The sequence below is a fragment of the Rousettus aegyptiacus genome, unplaced genomic scaffold, assembly GCF_014176215.1.
Source record: "Rousettus aegyptiacus isolate mRouAeg1 unplaced genomic scaffold, mRouAeg1.p scaffold_m13_p_2, whole genome shotgun sequence".
Lineage (NCBI taxonomy): Eukaryota > Metazoa > Chordata > Mammalia > Chiroptera > Pteropodidae > Rousettus > Rousettus aegyptiacus.
In genome coordinates this window covers 109,931,567-109,951,041 of record NW_023416295.1, presented here as the reverse complement: position 1 = coordinate 109,951,041, position 19,475 = coordinate 109,931,567, and the positions used below count along the sequence as shown (strand labels likewise).

The 19,475-nt window shown below is 33.6% G+C and overlaps 1 protein-coding gene across 4 annotated transcripts in view; it reads left to right on the top strand.

Annotated features, from left to right (window-relative positions):
* Nucleotides 1–19,475, top strand: part of SYT1 (synaptotagmin 1) — a 470,287-nt gene that overhangs the window by 229,048 nt on the left and 221,764 nt on the right. The window contains exon 1 of one of the 4 annotated variants that reach the window (XM_036236721.1): nucleotides 4,201–4,528. The exons of 2 other annotated variants lie outside the window; for them this stretch is intronic. In XM_036236721.1, coding sequence (XP_036092614.1) covers nucleotides 4,495–4,528 — 34 coding nt within the window. In that variant the 5' untranslated portion in view covers nucleotides 4,201–4,494. Of the gene's footprint in view, nucleotides 1–4,200; nucleotides 4,529–19,475 lie in introns of those variants that run through there. One more of the 4 variants, XM_036236720.1, reaches the window with a different exon arrangement.

Sequence of the window (19,475 nt, the reverse complement as noted above, 5' to 3'; positions counted from 1 at the left end):
TTCAAGCAGTAATGCATCAAAATATAATCTTAGATATTCATGTCCTTTCTTAAGCCCCAATGCATACTGATTTAACCATCACGTCATTCATGGATATTTATTTCCCTATAACAAAGCAACATAAATAATTAATATTGATTTCCCCAATCTTGCCTCTAAGCCATACAGTTTTTAGTAGTATTGATTGATAGAGAAATACTTTATCTCTGAAGCTCTCTGACATTTAAATATTTAGTTTTCATTTCATAGAACACTAAATATCACTGGGGTATACAACAAAAACTGCTTTTCAAAAAAATCAGTAATTTAAACTAAGAACCTGAGAAATAAACTGAAACTAGTACATCTGTAAAATTTTGAAAAGCCATCTCAAGGAAGTTACATCCTCAGCATCAAATTTATATTTTTAATCTCAAAGAGACAGAAACACTATTGCTCTTTAATAAAACCTTGAATGATGTTTTGTCATATTTCCCAAATGCAATAACACCAAAAACTAATAGCCTATTAGTGTTTACGACTTAATCTCTTAATTTACAAACAGATCACTCTCTGACATCTGTTCACCTCCTATTTTTGACCCCAGCTCTGCAACTTTGAGCAAGTTACTGAACTTTCTCCAAGCTATTCTTTCTTCATCTTTAATACGTGAAATAAATCCACAGATTAAATGAGAAAATGTATGTGTTATATAGCATATTTGTTGACATGTACATAAGCAAATATATATGATGTGCTATATATCACCAAATATATATCATGTTATATTTTAAATACATAAGAAATATGAAACAAACATTGCCTGGCATACATGTAGAAGGCTCTCAATAAATGTAAATTCCCTCCTTTTCCTTTATATATATATATATATATACACACACACACATATATATGTGTATATATATATATCATATACTATCTGTTAAATACATTATACTTTATCACGTGCTTTATTGCTTCTATGTCACATACTATGTGCATACCTGTTAATTACATTATACTTTGCAAAGCTTTCACTCAGGATAGAACCAGGATGAGGCAGGTGCACAAAATTTAAAATTTGGGGGAAAAAAACTCAATAATCAAGTAAACTTTTTAATGTAATTTTTAAAAAATCAAAATTCATTCAAAATTCCATGATGAACAAAATATCAAAGTATTAAAAAGAGGCAAGATTGGTATTACTGGTTTTTCCTTCATCTTGGGCTCCAAGATGGCTCATTCCAGCACTGCTTCCACCAGAATTATGTAAACATATTTCACAGCTCTTAGGCTCTCTGTAGGAACAATATTTGACATGTTCACATTCTTAATCTTGGGCCTCTTGTCTGAGGTAGCTCGCAGCTTTATTCTTTCTTCCCAGCCTGAGGCAGAAAGGTTTAAGGCTTGAAACTGGAGATAGGAATAAAGGCTGAAGAGCTGAGAACTTGAGAAAGCAAGTTCCAGGATGTCACGGAGATCTAATGATGAGACAGCTTCACTTCTAACACTTGCCAAGCTTGAAAGGCCATAAACAACTGTCTCTTTGCCAATTCTGCTTCAACTTCCTCATCTAAGAATGATTTTATGACGATGAACAAAAACCCATGTCTCTATAATGATTCTGAGAGGCGCAAAATAAACTTCTGGTTCCTCTTAGGTCTATAAGTATAACAGAGTACGCCACAGTTATTTTCCTTTCTATAGGACTTAGAGGTAAAAACATGCTGATGACTAATAATTATCTAAGTACCTAGCAAATATAGGTATGGAGTCTATTTTAATAGTGCTTTGAGAAATTGGAATGACACATTCTCTTTCTATAATGTTTTACTATTATTTCATGTCACACCTATTCCCAAATATTTAAATAAGCCTCTACTAAAACTGAATTGTAGACCAAGTTAGAGTGCTTGATGTTACTTGGTTTTGATCAAGTTTTTCACTGAGAGCAGATGCACCACTGTCTTTGGTTATCCCAGAGGAAAGAATTGTGTCATCAGGTTAACCCAATAAACAGAATAACCAGGCAACGAGTGGCTGATGATGTCTCCATCCCTCAGTTACCAAATCATGCACAAAACATATCCGCAGTTAGTGTTGCCACGTGTACAGCATTTCAAGTGGGCTACAGATTGGCAGGAAAAGACCATACGAAACTTCACAAAGTCCCTGATTTATTTAGTGAATATGCTGAAATTAATGGAAACACAGTGGCTCCCCACAGCAGGAGCAGATAGGCAGCATATGGCTTCCCTCTTGCCCCTGGGTTCCCTGAGGGGCACACAGCTGCCAGAGACACTTCATCTAGGGAAGGTCCTGCTAGCATTAAAGATATATATAGCCAAGTTTTTGCTATGCCACAGGCTTTCAAAATATGGGGCATAGGATGCCAGCCCAGGGAAACTTAGGCTAATAACCTATGTGTTTCCATTAAGGAAATGTTTAAAACTTCAGGCTTTACATGTTCTCCTATACATTCTCACCAGGAAACCCACACCCTATTCTGGTATAGAAAGCAGAGTCAGGTTTCCCCCTCTACAATATATCTGCCTCTAGAATTCTGATGTCTCTGAAACCATTTTCTAGCAGAATATCCCTTGATAGAGGTATATTAAACTTTCACTAGGTACTTTCAATACACAATTTGGTCTGAAGATAACAAATTACCATCTCTGAAACATATTTTGTTCTTACTATAAGCAAAGTTGAGTGTCTGTTGAGTTCTCAGAGCAAAAGAATGAGTTTGAACTCAAGTCTACCTGACTTATAAAAGACTATGCTTCATTACCACACAACACAGTCATCTGGAATGCTTATCTAATGCAAAATTTCTGGGCATCTCCCTATATCTACTACTGAATCATACCTTCTGGAGATGAAGCCCAGGAACCGTTATTTTATAAGCTCCCAATTGACTCATGCACACTGGAGCTTGAGTATCACTGATTTTCATTCTGGTTGCATTAACTTCTTTGGAATTTAAAGTTCTGGTTGTCTTAGGGGGAGATGTCCATAGGTAAACAGGTTGTCAGCACCACTGTGACAACTCTGCATTCCTCAAAAAAAAAAAAAAAAAAAAAACACACACACACACACACATATAGTTGCTTGGCTTTACTATATTATAGTCACTACCCCAACCTGAGCTCAGCCTGCCTGCATCAGAACGAGCTGGCAGTCAGGGCCAAACAGAGGAAAGTGAGTAAACTTTCTAGGCGATCATCTTAACAAAAAGTAGGCCAGCTTTTTCCCCTTGCCTTCTATCTTGAATTCTGTTAAAAACAAAGAGTATTTTTATCTGTGGAATCAAGCATGTATGCCATCTGTTTCCTCTCAGGTATCAGAGTTCTATGTTTTTCATTTAGCAACAAATACTTATTTCACCCCTCCTCATGTTAATGCAACCTCACCACTCCTTCCATCTGCTTTATTTGATCAGGCTTAATCTATGCAATGGTACATCAATCTATTCTTTTTGCTTTATTTTATTCCCACTTTAGGCCTAAGCAATTTTATATTTTAAGATTTTGTGAAGCTCTATGGATTCCTTATTTTTTCAAAAATGTACTTCTTGGAAAATGCACAAATAATATTTGTGTCTTTGCTGTTTCTTAAGTTTATTATTTAGATGCATGAAATATTACATATATTAGACTGATATCCTAGAAGGGATTGTTTAACTAAAATAAGCTATTTTGTTTCCATTAATACTACTGTAGTTATATAGGTTAACACATTTGAAAAGCATGAGGAATATTCACTAAATTATTTTGCATTTGTAAGAGAAGAAAAGTAAAACCAGTGTTCCAGTATTGTCATTGAAAAAGAGGGCATGGAGTAATTGAGATAAAGATTGAAAATATTTCTATTGGTAATGATTATTTATTACTAATGATCATTAACCATTAATGTGGAAGGTAAGATATTAATCTATTTTTAAAAAATACAAGTGAACCTAAAACTACTCTAAAAAGTCTTAAAAATATATAAACTGCTATTCAGAAATATTTTACTTGACATGATTAAGTTGAATCTAGGATATGATATTTATTGCTTCTACAGCTTTCATGATCTTTGCAATCTATTGATTCTATATTTTCTAAAGAGTATCATTGGGACATAAGAAGACATCTTGTTAGGATGCATAATTCATTAGGTTAAACAGCATATGTCACTGACTTGGGTTTCTTTCTTCACGTTGCTCCTGAAGTACATCAGGACCCGCTTAGAAGGCAGCAATTCAAGATGCAGAATTAGCATATTGTTTCTCTGAGAATGCCTTTGAATGTGCTTGAGTAGCTGTCTTGTGTGAGGCCTGAACAGAATTGCCGAGAGCCCGGGAGAAGCAGGTTCCAGGCACCATGCAGTAATCCTGTGTGGCTCTGCCTAGTTTGGTATCTCAGGAAAGGTCTTCAGGAACTATCAGGATCATTGTTGAGTGATTGACACACAGACAGTGCAGGTCAGTGTTGCACCTGGGGACTCACAGCTCGCTCACATTACAGCACACGTATGCCGAATTCCAGAGCAGCCCCTGTGGTGCCAGGTAAGCATCTCATCTTTACTTCTAAATAATCAGAAGTTACTGTTGAAAAATTATTGAGATTTAAGACCCTTCTTTGCTACTACTTGAAAATTTTATTACTAATTTTCTGAGAGGGCTTAAATATGTGCATTTTCTGGAAGGTTACTAAAGATGGAAATAAATATATGGCTAACTGGGGTAAGTAAACTGAAAATATGGCCAGGAAAAAAAAAATTCAACCTTCACATAGACCAACCATGAGGGACTTAACGATAAGACTTTTTATTAATCTTATATGCCAGGAAACCGTCACTTACTAAGATAGATGGAATGTTTCCATTTGGCAAAATACTTGGTTGTGAAGAAAAATTTAATCAGTCAAATGCAGACATTAGTAAAATGAAGAGAAATAGGCACTATAAGCGTATCACAATTTCATATGAACTTTCATTTGTCTTTCAAGCACAGAAAAAAAAAAATGATTGTCACTGCTTTAAATCACTTGAGAACCCATATTCCTTTCAGAGTTCTATCACTTATTGTTGAATCTACCTGGGTATGCCCATGATCCAGGGTCCTGCATCAGAGAATCATTTGTCTGATTTGTGTCAGCCACTGAAAGCTTAAGGAATATCACTTTTGTTTACGGAAAACTGAAATAGGCATAGTATGATGTATTCCTGTGTCTCCAGTCCATTTTAATACAGGAGATCAAACTCGAATTGTCCTTGGACAAGTGAGAAGCAGATATGACAGAACTTCAAACCCTAGATTATTTTCATATAACCTTGTAGGTCTATGATTATGAGAAAATCTTTTGTTAAAAAAAAAAAAAAAAGATGATTAGGTGTAGAGAGCCATATACAGTTTTCTCTGATGATACTCCAAAAATGGATTCTTAAGAGCAGATCCTGTTACAATCTTTTGATGTTGCTAGGAGAATTGTTACCATAGGAACAATGATACTAGTAAGCATCACTTACACATACATAGCACATAATCTGGAAAATAATTTAATTTAAATATCTTTAGAATTTTATACCATTGTCTTTTGCAGCATTTGTGCATATATAATACAAAGCATTAAGTCCTCTTTTAGGTAAACGTGTAAATTTGCCCAGTGTCAGCTTTTATTGCTTTAAATCCTCACATACTTTGTTACATTGAAGTTTTATCTTTCTTCAGCATATAAGAAAAAAATATTTTGAGTTCAACTGTCATTTTTATTTGGAACACTGAGTCACAGCAGTAGTGGGTGCTCAGCCCTGATGGACTGCCATAATCGAATAAGAAAATCAAATAAAATATTAGTGCTTCTGCACATGTTTGTCATGTTTCACCATAACCCAGTGATTTTTATCTGGAGTATTATTTTCAAAATGCAAAATCAGAACAAGTGCCATCGTGAAATTACTTAGGTATGATTTTTCTGATTTTTCACTAAAAATCACAAACTGATCATATGCAAGAGACTTCAGCTAAAGCTACTTTGGAAATTCTTCTTCTATTTTTCCTCTTAAAAGAATAATTAATAAAACAAGTACTAATTTCAGGTCCATGGTTTACTTTTCAAAGAATATGCTAGCTCAGGTTACAGATCTAAAACAGAAATCTTCAAGTCTGAATTCCGGACTTAAAGTGTGAACATATTGCCAGGAGACAAATTGGGAGAGATTGCCATGTCATGATTGTGAATTTGTGCAATACTTACGGATTTCCTGAAATACTGTAACTAGGGAGTTTTAGAAGAATATTAGGAAAGATAAAGCACACCACCTTTGACCATGATAACTTCTATTAATGTCACATCTATCATCACCTCTTTGACCTACCATTTCCCCCAAAATTAGCTCATTTATTTTAATATAGATCAGTTACTCTTCAATTTTTGTCAATAAAGTGTTCTATTACTGCAACTATGCAATAAACTGTCAAGGCACCAAAGTTATTTCCCCTGAATTCCAAAAGCAGACAGGAAAAGAGACAATAACACTTGTTAACAAGGATTATGCATGTAATAGTGTACACAAAATACTGCCTTTATGATATAGGGAATAGAGCCATGGGCCTAAGGACATGAATCTCTTCCCTGAAATTCCTCAGTGAGACACTTCCTATTTTTTTTCCACTGGCCGAGAGGGCGTGGCTTAACAATCTCCTCAGCCCTCATCGGAATAAGGGAAAAGGGCTCTTAACTATTTGGGTGAGGACCCTTTCCAATAGCTTCAGGCCTCAAGCATCTATGGCCCAGGTGGCACAACTCCACCTACAAATGACTGAGGAGAACAGCAGCAGGAGGTGACCCTTTCGACCAGACCCCTTCAGTTGGGTCAGTCATGACAACTGTTGACTTAGAACTGAGAACACCAGAATATGTTAACTTTCTTCACGCCCTGGCTCATTTTGTTTTGAGAATCATTTCTCAAGGAAATAGCCATAGAATAAACTTCCAATAAGCTTTCACTTTAAATTAGCAATAATTCTGTTTTATCTTTCCTGGGTGGAAATAGCCATGTATCTACCTGTACCACTAAAAATCAAAAAATTATTCTATCTCTATTAGCTATAGCCTGAAGGAACTTTCTAAATTTTGCGTAATGTCAGTGTTCTCCATCATATTCAGAACTTAGCACCCTTAGTAATCAAGGTTGCAGAATCTGGCCTTGCCTTTGACAATTTTCTCTCCCTACATTTATCATAGAAAGATTGAGAACGTTGGTATCAGCAGTTCTCTACGTCTCAGCTTCCAAATGCAGAAAATGAAGAGCAGAGCCTTACTCTATAGTATTGGCATATTGATGAGGATTAAATTAAATAATGCATATATAGGTACATAGAACAGAATCTAGAATATAATGACTCTTGAGTAGATTATGGCTTCTATCATTACATTATCTCCGGAACTGGTTAAAAAGAAAATTGTGCTAACATCCTTAATGATATCAATTTTACTTGGGCTTGTTTTATCATTCACTTCTCTTGTGACTATAATTCATGAATCTTTACTTTCAAATCTAAGATTAATTCAAGTTCCAGGTCAGTGTTTTTGAAACTTGATAAAAGGAAATGCTCATGCAGCAATGATAATACTTGTTTATCATAATTTTAGTAGTACAATGCAGGAAAATCATTAAGTCCTAGAAACCAGAAATTTTAAAAACAAGTCATCAATTCTGCTTGCCCACTCTTTGTGAATTTGTGCAATTCACAAATTTTGTGTCTAGTCTTTACTTCTAACGTCCCAAATGATAAAGCTGCTATTTCCCTTGAAAAACTCATAATCAACAAATATTACTGTCAAAGACCATTATGATACTCTGACCAATTTTTTTTTATTTTCATCCATTCCATTATGTTATTTTTAGTAATGACCCAGAGTATTCCCAAGCTTTGTAACCCTATCTCTCAGACTTCTATCTATTAGATGCTCAACCTAGTCATTTCTTTATCTTCATAATTTCCTAAAGATTTTCTCTCACATATTTTTCTCCTTTGATCAAAGCACCAATACTTACAGTTTTTGTAATGTAATTTTGGCAATCCCTACTGTTTATTAGTGTAAGGTTTTGCAACTTTTGCTTTTCATTATATTGCCTCAAAAGGCAATTTAATTTGACCTTATCCCTTTCGTTGTGTTGGCACCTTTTCCATAATTCTCAATCATACTTACACCCTTTTAGATCTTCATAAATGTGTACAAAAAGACTCTTGAACACAAATCACACACTACACGCAATGTCAAAACTCTTTTGGAGTAGGAACCATGTTGTACAGGTCTTTTTGTGCCTAAAATCACATAGCTGAGTGTTTTGTACATAGTAGTTGCTCAATAAATGTTATATTGAATTCACTTCTCACGGATCAACATAGCAAATTGAAATAGAAGCAATACCCTTCTTGAGATTTGAAGGCAAACTAGTAAATTTTACTAAATTAGAAAATAATAAAAGCTGCTTTAGAGAAACTTCCTAAATCAAGGAATTATATATGAGACAATTAATAAGTGAGATTCAATTTAACTCCACTTTTAGGTTGTTGTATAAAAGCTAGACACAGAATTATAAGCAATTAAACTACCTAAGTTCCCAAAAATCACCAGAAGTTATTCAAATTATATATGAAAGAAATATTTCTATAACCATGCCACAGAGATTATTCTTTTATTTTGTGTTTATTTCTCCATTTTAATTACCCTTTTTTCTTACTCTGTTTCTTACCTTTGTGGAACCATTTGTTGTTATAAGCAGTCCTTGCAAGTACCCTCACCTTGCCTTGCACTGTCAATTTCATATTTCTTAGGAAACTTCCTATTCAACTTCTATATGAATATTTAGACTTTTAAATCAACCTACTTAATGAGTACTCTTATAAATTACTTCACATGGATTGTATCCCTTTTAATGCTCTGATAAGACAATACATTTATTTGTTTATATTTATTATAAAGGTAATAATACATTTATTTATTGTTGGAGTCTTTAGCTAAATTATAGGCTCTATGAAATCAGTAGTCATATCTGTCTTGTTCATCACTATGTCTATCTCAACCTACTGCAATTTGTCTAGCACAGTGTCTAGCATTTAAGATTTATATAATAAATACTTATTGAACAAGTGAAGAAATGATGGATGGGATAGGTATAATTTTATTGTGATAAAATGTCCATTAGCTTAAGCTAGTAATAAATTAATCTATGGTATGAGTATAAATTATCTAGGAATACAAATTTAAAGTTCCTTTGGTTCACCTATGTACAATGTACTATGTACTATGGCTGATGAGGTTTCCCATACTGCCCTTAACAAAGATATCGATTGGACAGAATCTATTTAATTTCTGCTGAGTCATTTCTCACTATTGGAACTCCATTCTCCTAATGGAGAAGTACCCAGCAGGGAAATAGAAGCCGTTGGAGTAAGTTACATTGTATCACAAGAAGGTAAAATGGCTTGGCATTGAGAAAGTAATAGCCAGACTCTCTATAAAATAATAATTAAACAACAGGTAAATTAACCCAAGTATCAGTCATTTTTATTTAACATCATCACGGCTATTGATGTCTAAAAGATAAAAAAAAAAAAAAAACTGTTATATTTCCTTACATTTGAAGTTTCATAGGATATTTCTTAACTGGAAAAATTCTAGTCATAGTCACTATCCACTGAACATGTATAATGTTTACTATGCAACTTGGTATGTATCTTAGTTTGTTTTAATGATAATGCCTATACTGTATTTAATACATTCAACACTAAAAGCAACTATGCCATTCTTTCTGCATTTTTCCCCAATGTTCAAGTTGCCTGTGGCTTCTGCATTATGGATTTTTAAAAATGTTTTTTTCAATATTTATTCTGATTTACTAATCATTTCAGACGTTACAGAACAATCTCCACTCTAAAAAATATCGAGACCTTATCTGCTCATTTCTAGTCTACCTCATGTTTTAAATGTTAACAAATTCACTTAATAGTCCAGAATGTGTACTATACATGCCTAATAATACATAACCCAATTTCTAAATCTATATAGCATTATCTCATCTTCATTAAAAATATGATTTTCTAACTATTTTTATCATGTTAACATTTTTTTAAATACTTTATAATTTCGTTATATATAAATTCTAAAGCTATAACAAAATTCAATAACCTTTGTGTAAGAAACAGTTCATTAGAAGGAACAGAACTCACATACTGTAGAGAGGTTGTTAGCTAGATGCCAGATCTTTTCCTTATACTATCTCATGTAATCTTCATCATTTATTGAAGATAAAGCTAAAGGAAGTTCAATAATCTGCTGAGGGCCACACAGATGATTATAAAAAGCTCCAATTTAAACCAGATTATGGATCCAAGCTCATGCCATCACACAAAAGTTCAGAAAAGACAATGCTGTGAGTAGTGTGAAATGCTAATATCCTCAAGACTCGCCACAGAATCCAGTAGGAGACACTAATAATAAAAAATAGTGTCTCCACTTCAGCAACTCTGGAAAATAATGCACTTTAAAATATGGTCGTATGGACTGATGTAGCAGAAGAATGATCAGAGCCTGTTGAAATTCATCAGAAAATACTTTCTGGGAGTTTTTAGATCTGACCTGAATTTTTGAAAAAAATTAATTGTGATTCACATCTGCAAGGTGAAGGAGAGACTACATAACATATATCTACTTTCAAAAGTACGTAAATCTCCAGAATCTAAATATAGTTTATAAGATAAATCTTTACAATCATCGTCACAAATTACTGTTTAAGCTCCCTACTATTTGGTGCCCTACTGCACCTCTTAGCTAATATTATTCTTTATCTCAACAATTACCTTTTTTATTCCTCAAGTATGTGAAAACAAAACACAAGCCTTTAGCAAATACACTTTTATTTTTCCCCTAATTTCAGATTTCCATGAAAATTAAAAAAACAAAGAAAGGAGCTAAGATGTGTATACTTTAAGGTCTATACCAGCTTTGTTCTAATAAGCTGATTTAGCTTATTATAATGTTTACTGCAATGACTCTATGATAGGTTTGAACAATTTTAAGTAGACTTTGTGAATTAGACCACATTAAAAAAACTAAAATTTGAAAGTTTGTCAATAACTATGTTTCTTAAAATACATGTTTCATGCCATACACTGGTAGCTAAAATATTTAACTTGAGCAAGTCGCATCACAATGATTCAAAATATTTATGTGTCAGCTGACACATAGAAGTTATAGCTATGTGTTCATGAAAATCTATGAGATTGATATGAAATATCAATCCTAGGAATTCTGAAGTTTTAATATTTGTAAGTCAGGATGAGAGTTAAAATCTTTCAAGGATGTATAAGGAATCTTTATTTGGTAAAGTAGCAGTGGAATTCCAGCACTAATATATAATTAGTTTGAAATAGGAACTTTTGATACCACAGCTGGAGAATAGAATAATATAAGCCACTACAGGTAGTAATAATTGCTGAAGGTAATTATAATGTAGCTTGAGTGGTAAACATTAATGAAAAAAAAACAGATTTCTAAGCAAATAAAATCTCAAGCATCAAAAAAGACAAGGTTTGTGATAAATGATTCATTTAGGCATGCAGTGCTGTGTGGGCAAAATTGGATTGCAATCATAGCCATTTCAAAAAATGAAAACATTAAGAGAAAAGAAAATTGGACAGAAATGGCATGGAAATTACAGCCTTTGATCCATTCTGAAGAATGCTTATTTTTTTTTGAAGCATCATCATGAGTGGGCAGTAAACTCTTTCCATGATCCTGTTAAAACCTTTATGAAAGCCTGGAGACCCTGAGAAAGAAATAATCAACTCAGGATTGATAATGGAAATAGTTTTCAGGGATAATCCTTTTTTCCATAAAACTGTGCAAAATTAATTCTACTGTTAAAATACTATTCGATTTTTCAGTGGACACTTTTAATTTCAGGAGGCACTCCTTCCTGAATCCTAACTAAAGTTGGACCTGTGTAACTAAAGATTAATTAATAAGCACATGTTTCATGATAACTAATAAAGAGATAACACAATTTCACAAAAATAAGGAGTATTTTAATGTTCTCAGTGTTACATCATTGAAAATATTATTAGTCCAAGAATCATTCTATGAATAACAATGCACACCTGGGAACACACATAGGCATATTTATGAAAACTAATCTTTGGCTATTATAACTGATGTGCTATAGTTTCCAAAGACATGCAGTGCTAGGTCTGTAGTTGCAGAAACTTAAATTAATTCCTACAGCTTTGAAACAATAATGATCATAGACTTGTTCAATCACTATTAAAATGTCTGTAATTTGATTGTAAGACATTAATATTGAAATTATCCACTGGCTTTCTTTATTAAATACTGGTAATTAGTTGTTTCATAAGGGGTTTTTCCCTATTTTGTTAAATCCAGGTTTTTAAATTAGCGACCCAGTAATTATTTAAATTAGTTCTCACGTATGAAATCATTTTAGATAATTATCCTTGGGAAAATGTCACATTCTGATGTTAAAAAATAGGATTATTGGTAAATAAGTATTAGAACATTACATTTTAGTAGTAAATAGCAGCTCTAATCTTCTGGGAAGGGTGTTTAGATCAGATTCGTAATGCCCGAAGCAAAATCTTGTTTTTTTTTTAATTTTATTTGACTTGACTACATTCTGTTTTCATTAACATTTTCTATTTGACCTTTTAAGTTATAGACCTCTTCTAACCTAAAAAGATGTTATTATGAAAGAAAAATGTGTCCGTTTTATATCTTTGAAAGTGAATATTGGTTTTATTGCTTTTTAAAAGCATTACTTAAAAGACAGTGGTGTGAAATTTCAAGTGAAAGACTAAACTGTTTTTCTGTTAAAAGTTTCTAATTCAACTATGAGTGAAATAGTTTCTAAGAATTGTTAACCATATATAATTTCTGTGAGCAAAATGGCCCATTTTAATGATAGTTTTAAGGCTTTCATAATAATTTTTCTAACATATCTCTATTAAGTAGCACAAGATAATTTTCTAGACTTTCTCTTGGATAATTGCAACATACAACATATTTTTAAATCTGTAAGACATGGGAACCCTTGCCCTTGCCCTTGAAAAACCCATAATCTAATGGGAAATGATGGACAGGTAGCAAATTAATAAATGGTACGGTGAGTGCTGTAAGGGACAGACTGAAACATCACTGCCTCAGAGACCACTAAATTATGTCATATCCCCTTATAATATACTGCTTTAGCATACTGAACTGCCCCTGTTAAAATAATCTACATCTTGCATGGCAATTACCTTTTTCAAATTTGTCTTCCTGGTAGGCAATAAACTGTATAAGGATCCATATCTTCTCTCTTGTTTACTATAATATCTCCAGTGCCTAGCATCATTCATTCAAGGGACCATAAGCTGAAACAAAGATTATAAAAATAGAAAGAACTAACAATTTGAAAGATATTTGGGATATGCGATCATCCTGACTGGATGTACACGGTGAAAGAAAAAGGAATCTCAAATGACTCATATTTCTGGTTGACCTGATAATGAGGAAAAAGAGGAGACAATGGAGAAGGTGTATAATGTTATCATTTGTACAAAAAGAATATGGGTGGGGGGAGATGCTGCTGAGAGAAGGGAGAAAATAATCTGAAGCTCAGGAGAGAGTAATTTGAGGGTTTATCAGTAAAGTTTAAGGTTGAGGCATATATATGAGACATAGCCCAGGAAATGCATAGAGGGTAAAAGCACTGGGAAAGGAACCCTGTGTACTGAGGAAAATAAGTTTTATAGATGACTGAGGAAGCATGAACAGAAAGCTAAAGAAGAACCGCAAAGAATGATTTCAGAGAATAAATGAGAGGGAAATTTTTCAGGAAGGAGAGAAACATCAACTGTGGCAGATGCTATGAAAAGCCAAGCAAGTACATTTTGGAAAATTTGAAAAAAATACTTGGCAAGGAAGATAGATTTTGGAAAATATTGACTGTGAGATCTTAGATGACCTATGAGAAAAGAATATTACAATGTGGGAAAGAGTGTGGAACCAGACTTCAGTGAATCAAGAAGAGAATTCTAGGTGATGAAATCGATACATAACGGAATTTGACCAGAAGGAGAGATGGACAAGCAGGACTCTAAATGGGTTTTAGGATCAAGGAAGCTGAGTAGTCTCGTTCTTGTTGCTTCTTCATGGGGGAGATTTGAACAGTCTGTATGGTAGATGGCATCGAAGGAAAGTAGAGAAAAAGAGTTTGAAGAAAAAAAAAAGAAAGAAAAAAGAATGCTATTTTGTGGCAGCAAAAAGGGACAAAATGCAGATAGTCACAGAGGGAAAGAAGTTAAAATTCTTATGAAGTCAGAATCATTTCATGTCTTTATAAGAAGTGGATATAAAGTGCAAAATGTCAAGGAAATGATGATCTGCTTGCCTCTATTTTTCTGAGAGAAAATAGATGGGAGAGTAATTGTATCTATGTGAAGAATATTATGTGAGGAATTATCTATTTTCATATAATCTCATATTATCTAAATATCTATTATGTCTTTTCTATGAGGAATTATGGAGAGAAATCTCTATTGTATGACAGAGGAACTATCTGCTAAGAGCGAGGACACAGTTTGAAAGACCGAGAGTTTATAAGTGAGCATCACAAATATTTGAAGAACAGAGTGGGAGGGGAAGCTGACTAGGGATAAGTGGAATGATTATAGTAATTTTTGCTAAGAGCAAAAAGCTTCCCTTTCAGGACTGAACTATGGAAGTTAATTTACTGATGGTAGTTTACCAAAAGCAGGAAAAAAAAAAAATGTAAGAAGAAGTAAGGCCGGTTTAGACCTAGGAGAAACCTTCAGTTTCATCCAGTCGTATTACTCTCATTTATGTATTAGGTAACTTAAGACCTCAGTAGTGGCACCATGTTCCAGTCCCCTCACCGGCATACCAGAAGTCTTTCAGTCCTGCAGCTGCTTCGTGATAAACGTTTTTCATCTACACATAGGAAAGATTTACCAGGAGGCCTATTTTGCAAGATCAGCAGAGCACACGGAGCCTGGCAGCCACATGAAAAAGCTTTTAAATCTATCATTTTCTCTGAATCTTTACCTCCTATTCAGTTTTCAGGAACTGGAAACTATGTCCTCAAGCACCGTCGTTATTAAGTATATGTATACTTAATTTCACTGGTAAAATTCCAGGACAGAGTCTTTTAAAAAATATATACCTCAGTATACACATTCTGGGTAATTATTTTTTACTCCAATAATTGTTTTGTTCTTAACAAATACAGAAATAATTTTATAAACAGCTTATTTAACCTTCTGAAACATGTGACATCACCTGCCTTTTGAATACTCTTAGGCTACAATTTCTCAGGGACAATTTTGCCTGAAATTGTCTGTTAAACAACAGCTTTCTCATTTAATTTCTGGCATGAAATTAATGTCTCAAATCGAGTTACATGATTTGTTTGTTTTCATTTTTTCAAGTGATTATATAATGCCTTTTCCTATCCTTACCCTTCCCTATAAGTTCTCTTGGTGCACCCTATTTTTTAAACCTTCTAACAAGAAAAAAAGAATGTTTAAATTTTAGGCAAGTAAAATATCACATTTTATCAATATGAAGTTTAAAAGAGTATCAGTATGTTTTCCAGTTTGTACTTCACTTAGATCCAAAGGAAAAATTCAAGATTTTAGAAATACAGGAAGCTCCAATAGATCCGAACAGGGAAGCCCTCAAACTGTTTTCAATGCAGAGAATAGGGAAGAATTTTGGTGGATCAATGTCACGAGATTGTTAATTATAAACAACAACAACAAAATCTAGCTTTTTTTAATGATTAAAGAAGTACTTAGCTTCATTCAGCCTTATAACTCTCCTCAGTTACATTTAAGAAATTCAAGACTTGAAAGGTAAAGCTACATTTACTTTGAAAATGAACCACCAACACCTATTTCCCAAGTCTTGATCAATGACTCAACGCAAAACATGAATTATAATACATCGAACACAAAAGAAAGCCTTACTAGGTTCCAGCCCAGGATCTGGGAATTAGCCAATTACTTAATTTCCTGGTTTTCTTTGTTTTGTCATCTGGAAAATGGAAATTTTAAACTAGAGGGTCCTTATTATCCCTACCACCAACAGGATGCCAATCAGCCTAAATTCTCTTGTGTTTGAATTTAATAATAAAACTACGTTTCTGGCTAACTTTCTATAGAAATTTGGATGGAGGAAAGATCCACTGAACACACAGGAAAATTCTATTCTATTTCGCTGTCTAAAAGAAAAATTAAGCTATAATTTTTAAAGGTTTGTAGGCTACCCTAATGCATCTGTTGTAGAATGGCTATGATTAAAAACTCAATTTATGAACAATAGGAACACATTAATTATGGCTAGAAAAACAAACAGAAGCAAGGAAAAGATAATACATTTTATATACAAATTATCCCAAAACAAGAGAAGTTTGATTCAAACTGTGTAACACTGGTAACACTTCTTTTACTGAAATAGTGTTAGATTCAAATGTTTTTACTTCATTGGGGGGACTTCATAAATGATAAGCTTTCTGGCATGAAAAATTATTTGTTTCCATACTTTCTTAGGAAATTTTAAAATTGGGTGGGTGGGGGCTTTATTTAAAATGAGCTATTATGATCATGTTATACAATTCTCCATAGTCTGTCCATACTTTCAATTAGACATTAGAGGTTCAGAAATTGAACATAAAAGATGTACCACCTATAAATCACTGTTGCTAAAAAAAATTGTCTCCATTTTACAATAAAGGAAACTGATGTTCAGAAAGGTTGAAGACCCTATAAAGCCAAGCAGATTTTAAATGGCAAATCTGAGAATTGAGCCCCTGACTTTACAAACTTTTGAAATACAATGATATCCTCTGTATTATACATTCTTCAATGACCTTCTATTAATCATGTATATGAAGCTTGACTGGAGTTTTTGAGCTTGTATTAATATTAACCTGATTCATGGTTAAATTTCTAGGGTGTAATTGAGAGTTAAAATACTCAAAGCTGTGCTAAGGAGCCACTGCAGAGCTCAGATGTGAGAAATTACCCCCCAAAACTGTTATTTTATATTCCTTCCATATTACCCTTAAATAAGTTAACATTTCTTGGTCCCTTACCATATTGTTCTATGAAATTTATAGATAGGAATTTAATTCCTGAGACAACTCTATGGGATTGGGTTTTTTCCCCCTCTATTTTTAGCAAAGAAGGAATCTGAGGGATGGAGAAGTGAAATACAAGGTCACACAGCTAGTATGTTTTGGTGCTAGTCTATGGAGCTAAGAGGTCTGACTCCAGCATCCATGGTGTTCGCCACTCTCAGATAGGGAAAACGGGGGGAAAGATAACAACATTTTATCCAAGAAGTACATTTTTGCTCACTTTGGTACAAGACAGGAAAAGTTCTGAAGAGTGAAGCTTTGAGAAAATATTGCTGTTGAGGCACTGTGACTGCATGGTGAAAATGAGGAGAAACTCTGAAATGCCTTGAAGAAAGACACTGAAGACAAGTTGCTTCATAGCTTTGCCTGGAAATTTGTGAAGATCAGTTCAGAATGAAAAGCATATGGTTTTGAGCCACTGGAGTCAATGTGACAACCAAGGCATAGGGTAAAACTGTTGCTTCTGTGCCACTGAAATTACACTAAATGCTTAGAGGGGCTCGTTACTGAATCTATCTACAAGAAGCTTACCAAAGAACCAGGAAACGCTCTCTACTCCCACATAAAACAGCCATCTGGCCATGGTACCACCATGCTACTCCTCTGAGGGCTTATGCTCAGGATCTGATGAGCAAGAAAAGGAAAGATAAATATTTGATTGAATTCGTGAGCCAAATTTAGAAATTAAAAGTATACCAACATTAAGTGAATGGAAAAATGAGATTGTTCTACTTAAAATATGTAATACTTTGCCAAAGGATATGCTAAAGAACTATACCCATTGCCATGGAGGACTAAACAAATGTAAGAAAGATAAAAATAAATATTGTAAATTTCCATAGGAAGAATTATTTTATCAAAAATAAAACATTAAAAAGGCTGCCAAGAGGGATTATATAGACTCTGTTTCTAAATATCAAAATTTCTGCTGTTTATCTTTATTAATTAAAAATTCAGATGTCTAAAAGTGGGGACTCTCTAGAATCCCTCTATTTAATATAAAAATTTATATTCATCTATAATCATTGTCTCTGAGGCATCAACAAACCAAACATGCTTGAATTTCTTTGTTGACCTGTATTCTTTTAAAATAGAATAAAACTTTCATCTAGGCACCAAATCAACCGTATGCATTTTGTTTAAAATCTGTGAATAATTAGTGTCCTAGATTCACAGGGTGATGTCTCTAAATACAAATTGTTTTAAATGTACTTTATATATCAGGAAAAAGCCTATCAGAGTTATGATTCCATTAATGCACTCTTTTTAAAAAAATTAGAATGTCTAGTTTGGCTTTTAAAATGTGTATTAAAATAAAATAAACTTTCCTCTGTCAAACTTTTAGCAGTGAATCCCTTTCAGAAGTAAGAATGAGGAATTCTTCTATCAACTTCGGGCCCCTTTTGAGCACCCTCTCTTTATAGTGTAGAACTTGATTATTTTCACTAATATTCTCTAGGAATTTGATAACAATTTTATAACTTATATGTATGGAGATTACTAAATCATTTACTCAGTCTCTACCAATTTTTCTAGAGGGACCACATTAAAATTCATTTGAGTCTAACATTTGGCTTTATACATCTACATCATATACTCTGTGCTAAGTGTGTTACATATATAACATCGTACTAAGAACAACCTTGGACAAGATGATGGGTGCTATTATCACTTCTTTTATAAACAATAAAACCAAGATTCAATAGGATCTTATAAAATTAAATAGCAAGATTTTGTGGCTTATTCAGGTAGGTCTATTTGACTTTAAAGCTCATGCACGAGGCCACATAGCCCCATTTTTGTCAGAGAAAATTACTGGGTGCTCATTTGATACACAGTTTGCTTTTACAGGATAATTGTTGTGTGTGTGTTTAATGCTTTGAGGTAGTTTACCTTCAGAGGCCATGCTTACTCCAAACTACATGAAGACTACAGGCTGCTCAGTTTTTAATTCATGTTTTTTAAATCATTTATTTAATTTAAAAAAAAAGTAAAAAAAATAATAACAACACAATTTAAAGTCCTTATGTAGTCAGTATTATAACTCAGAAAAGGATCCTCCTTGGCAAGCATTACAGCCAATTGCACAAGCAAATACTGCCAGGTCACCTTTCCCCTCATTAAGATATGCAGGAAGTGTCCAAACTGTCACTTCCTGGATTGGCTCGAGCAGGAGAGGAAGAAAAGGTAGTGGTGAGAGAGAAAAGTGCTAAGAAGAAGATGCAGGGTTCAAGAAGGATCACTAGCCAATCCTAGGGCTCAGTCATCACTCCTTCTCCTGCCGTCTC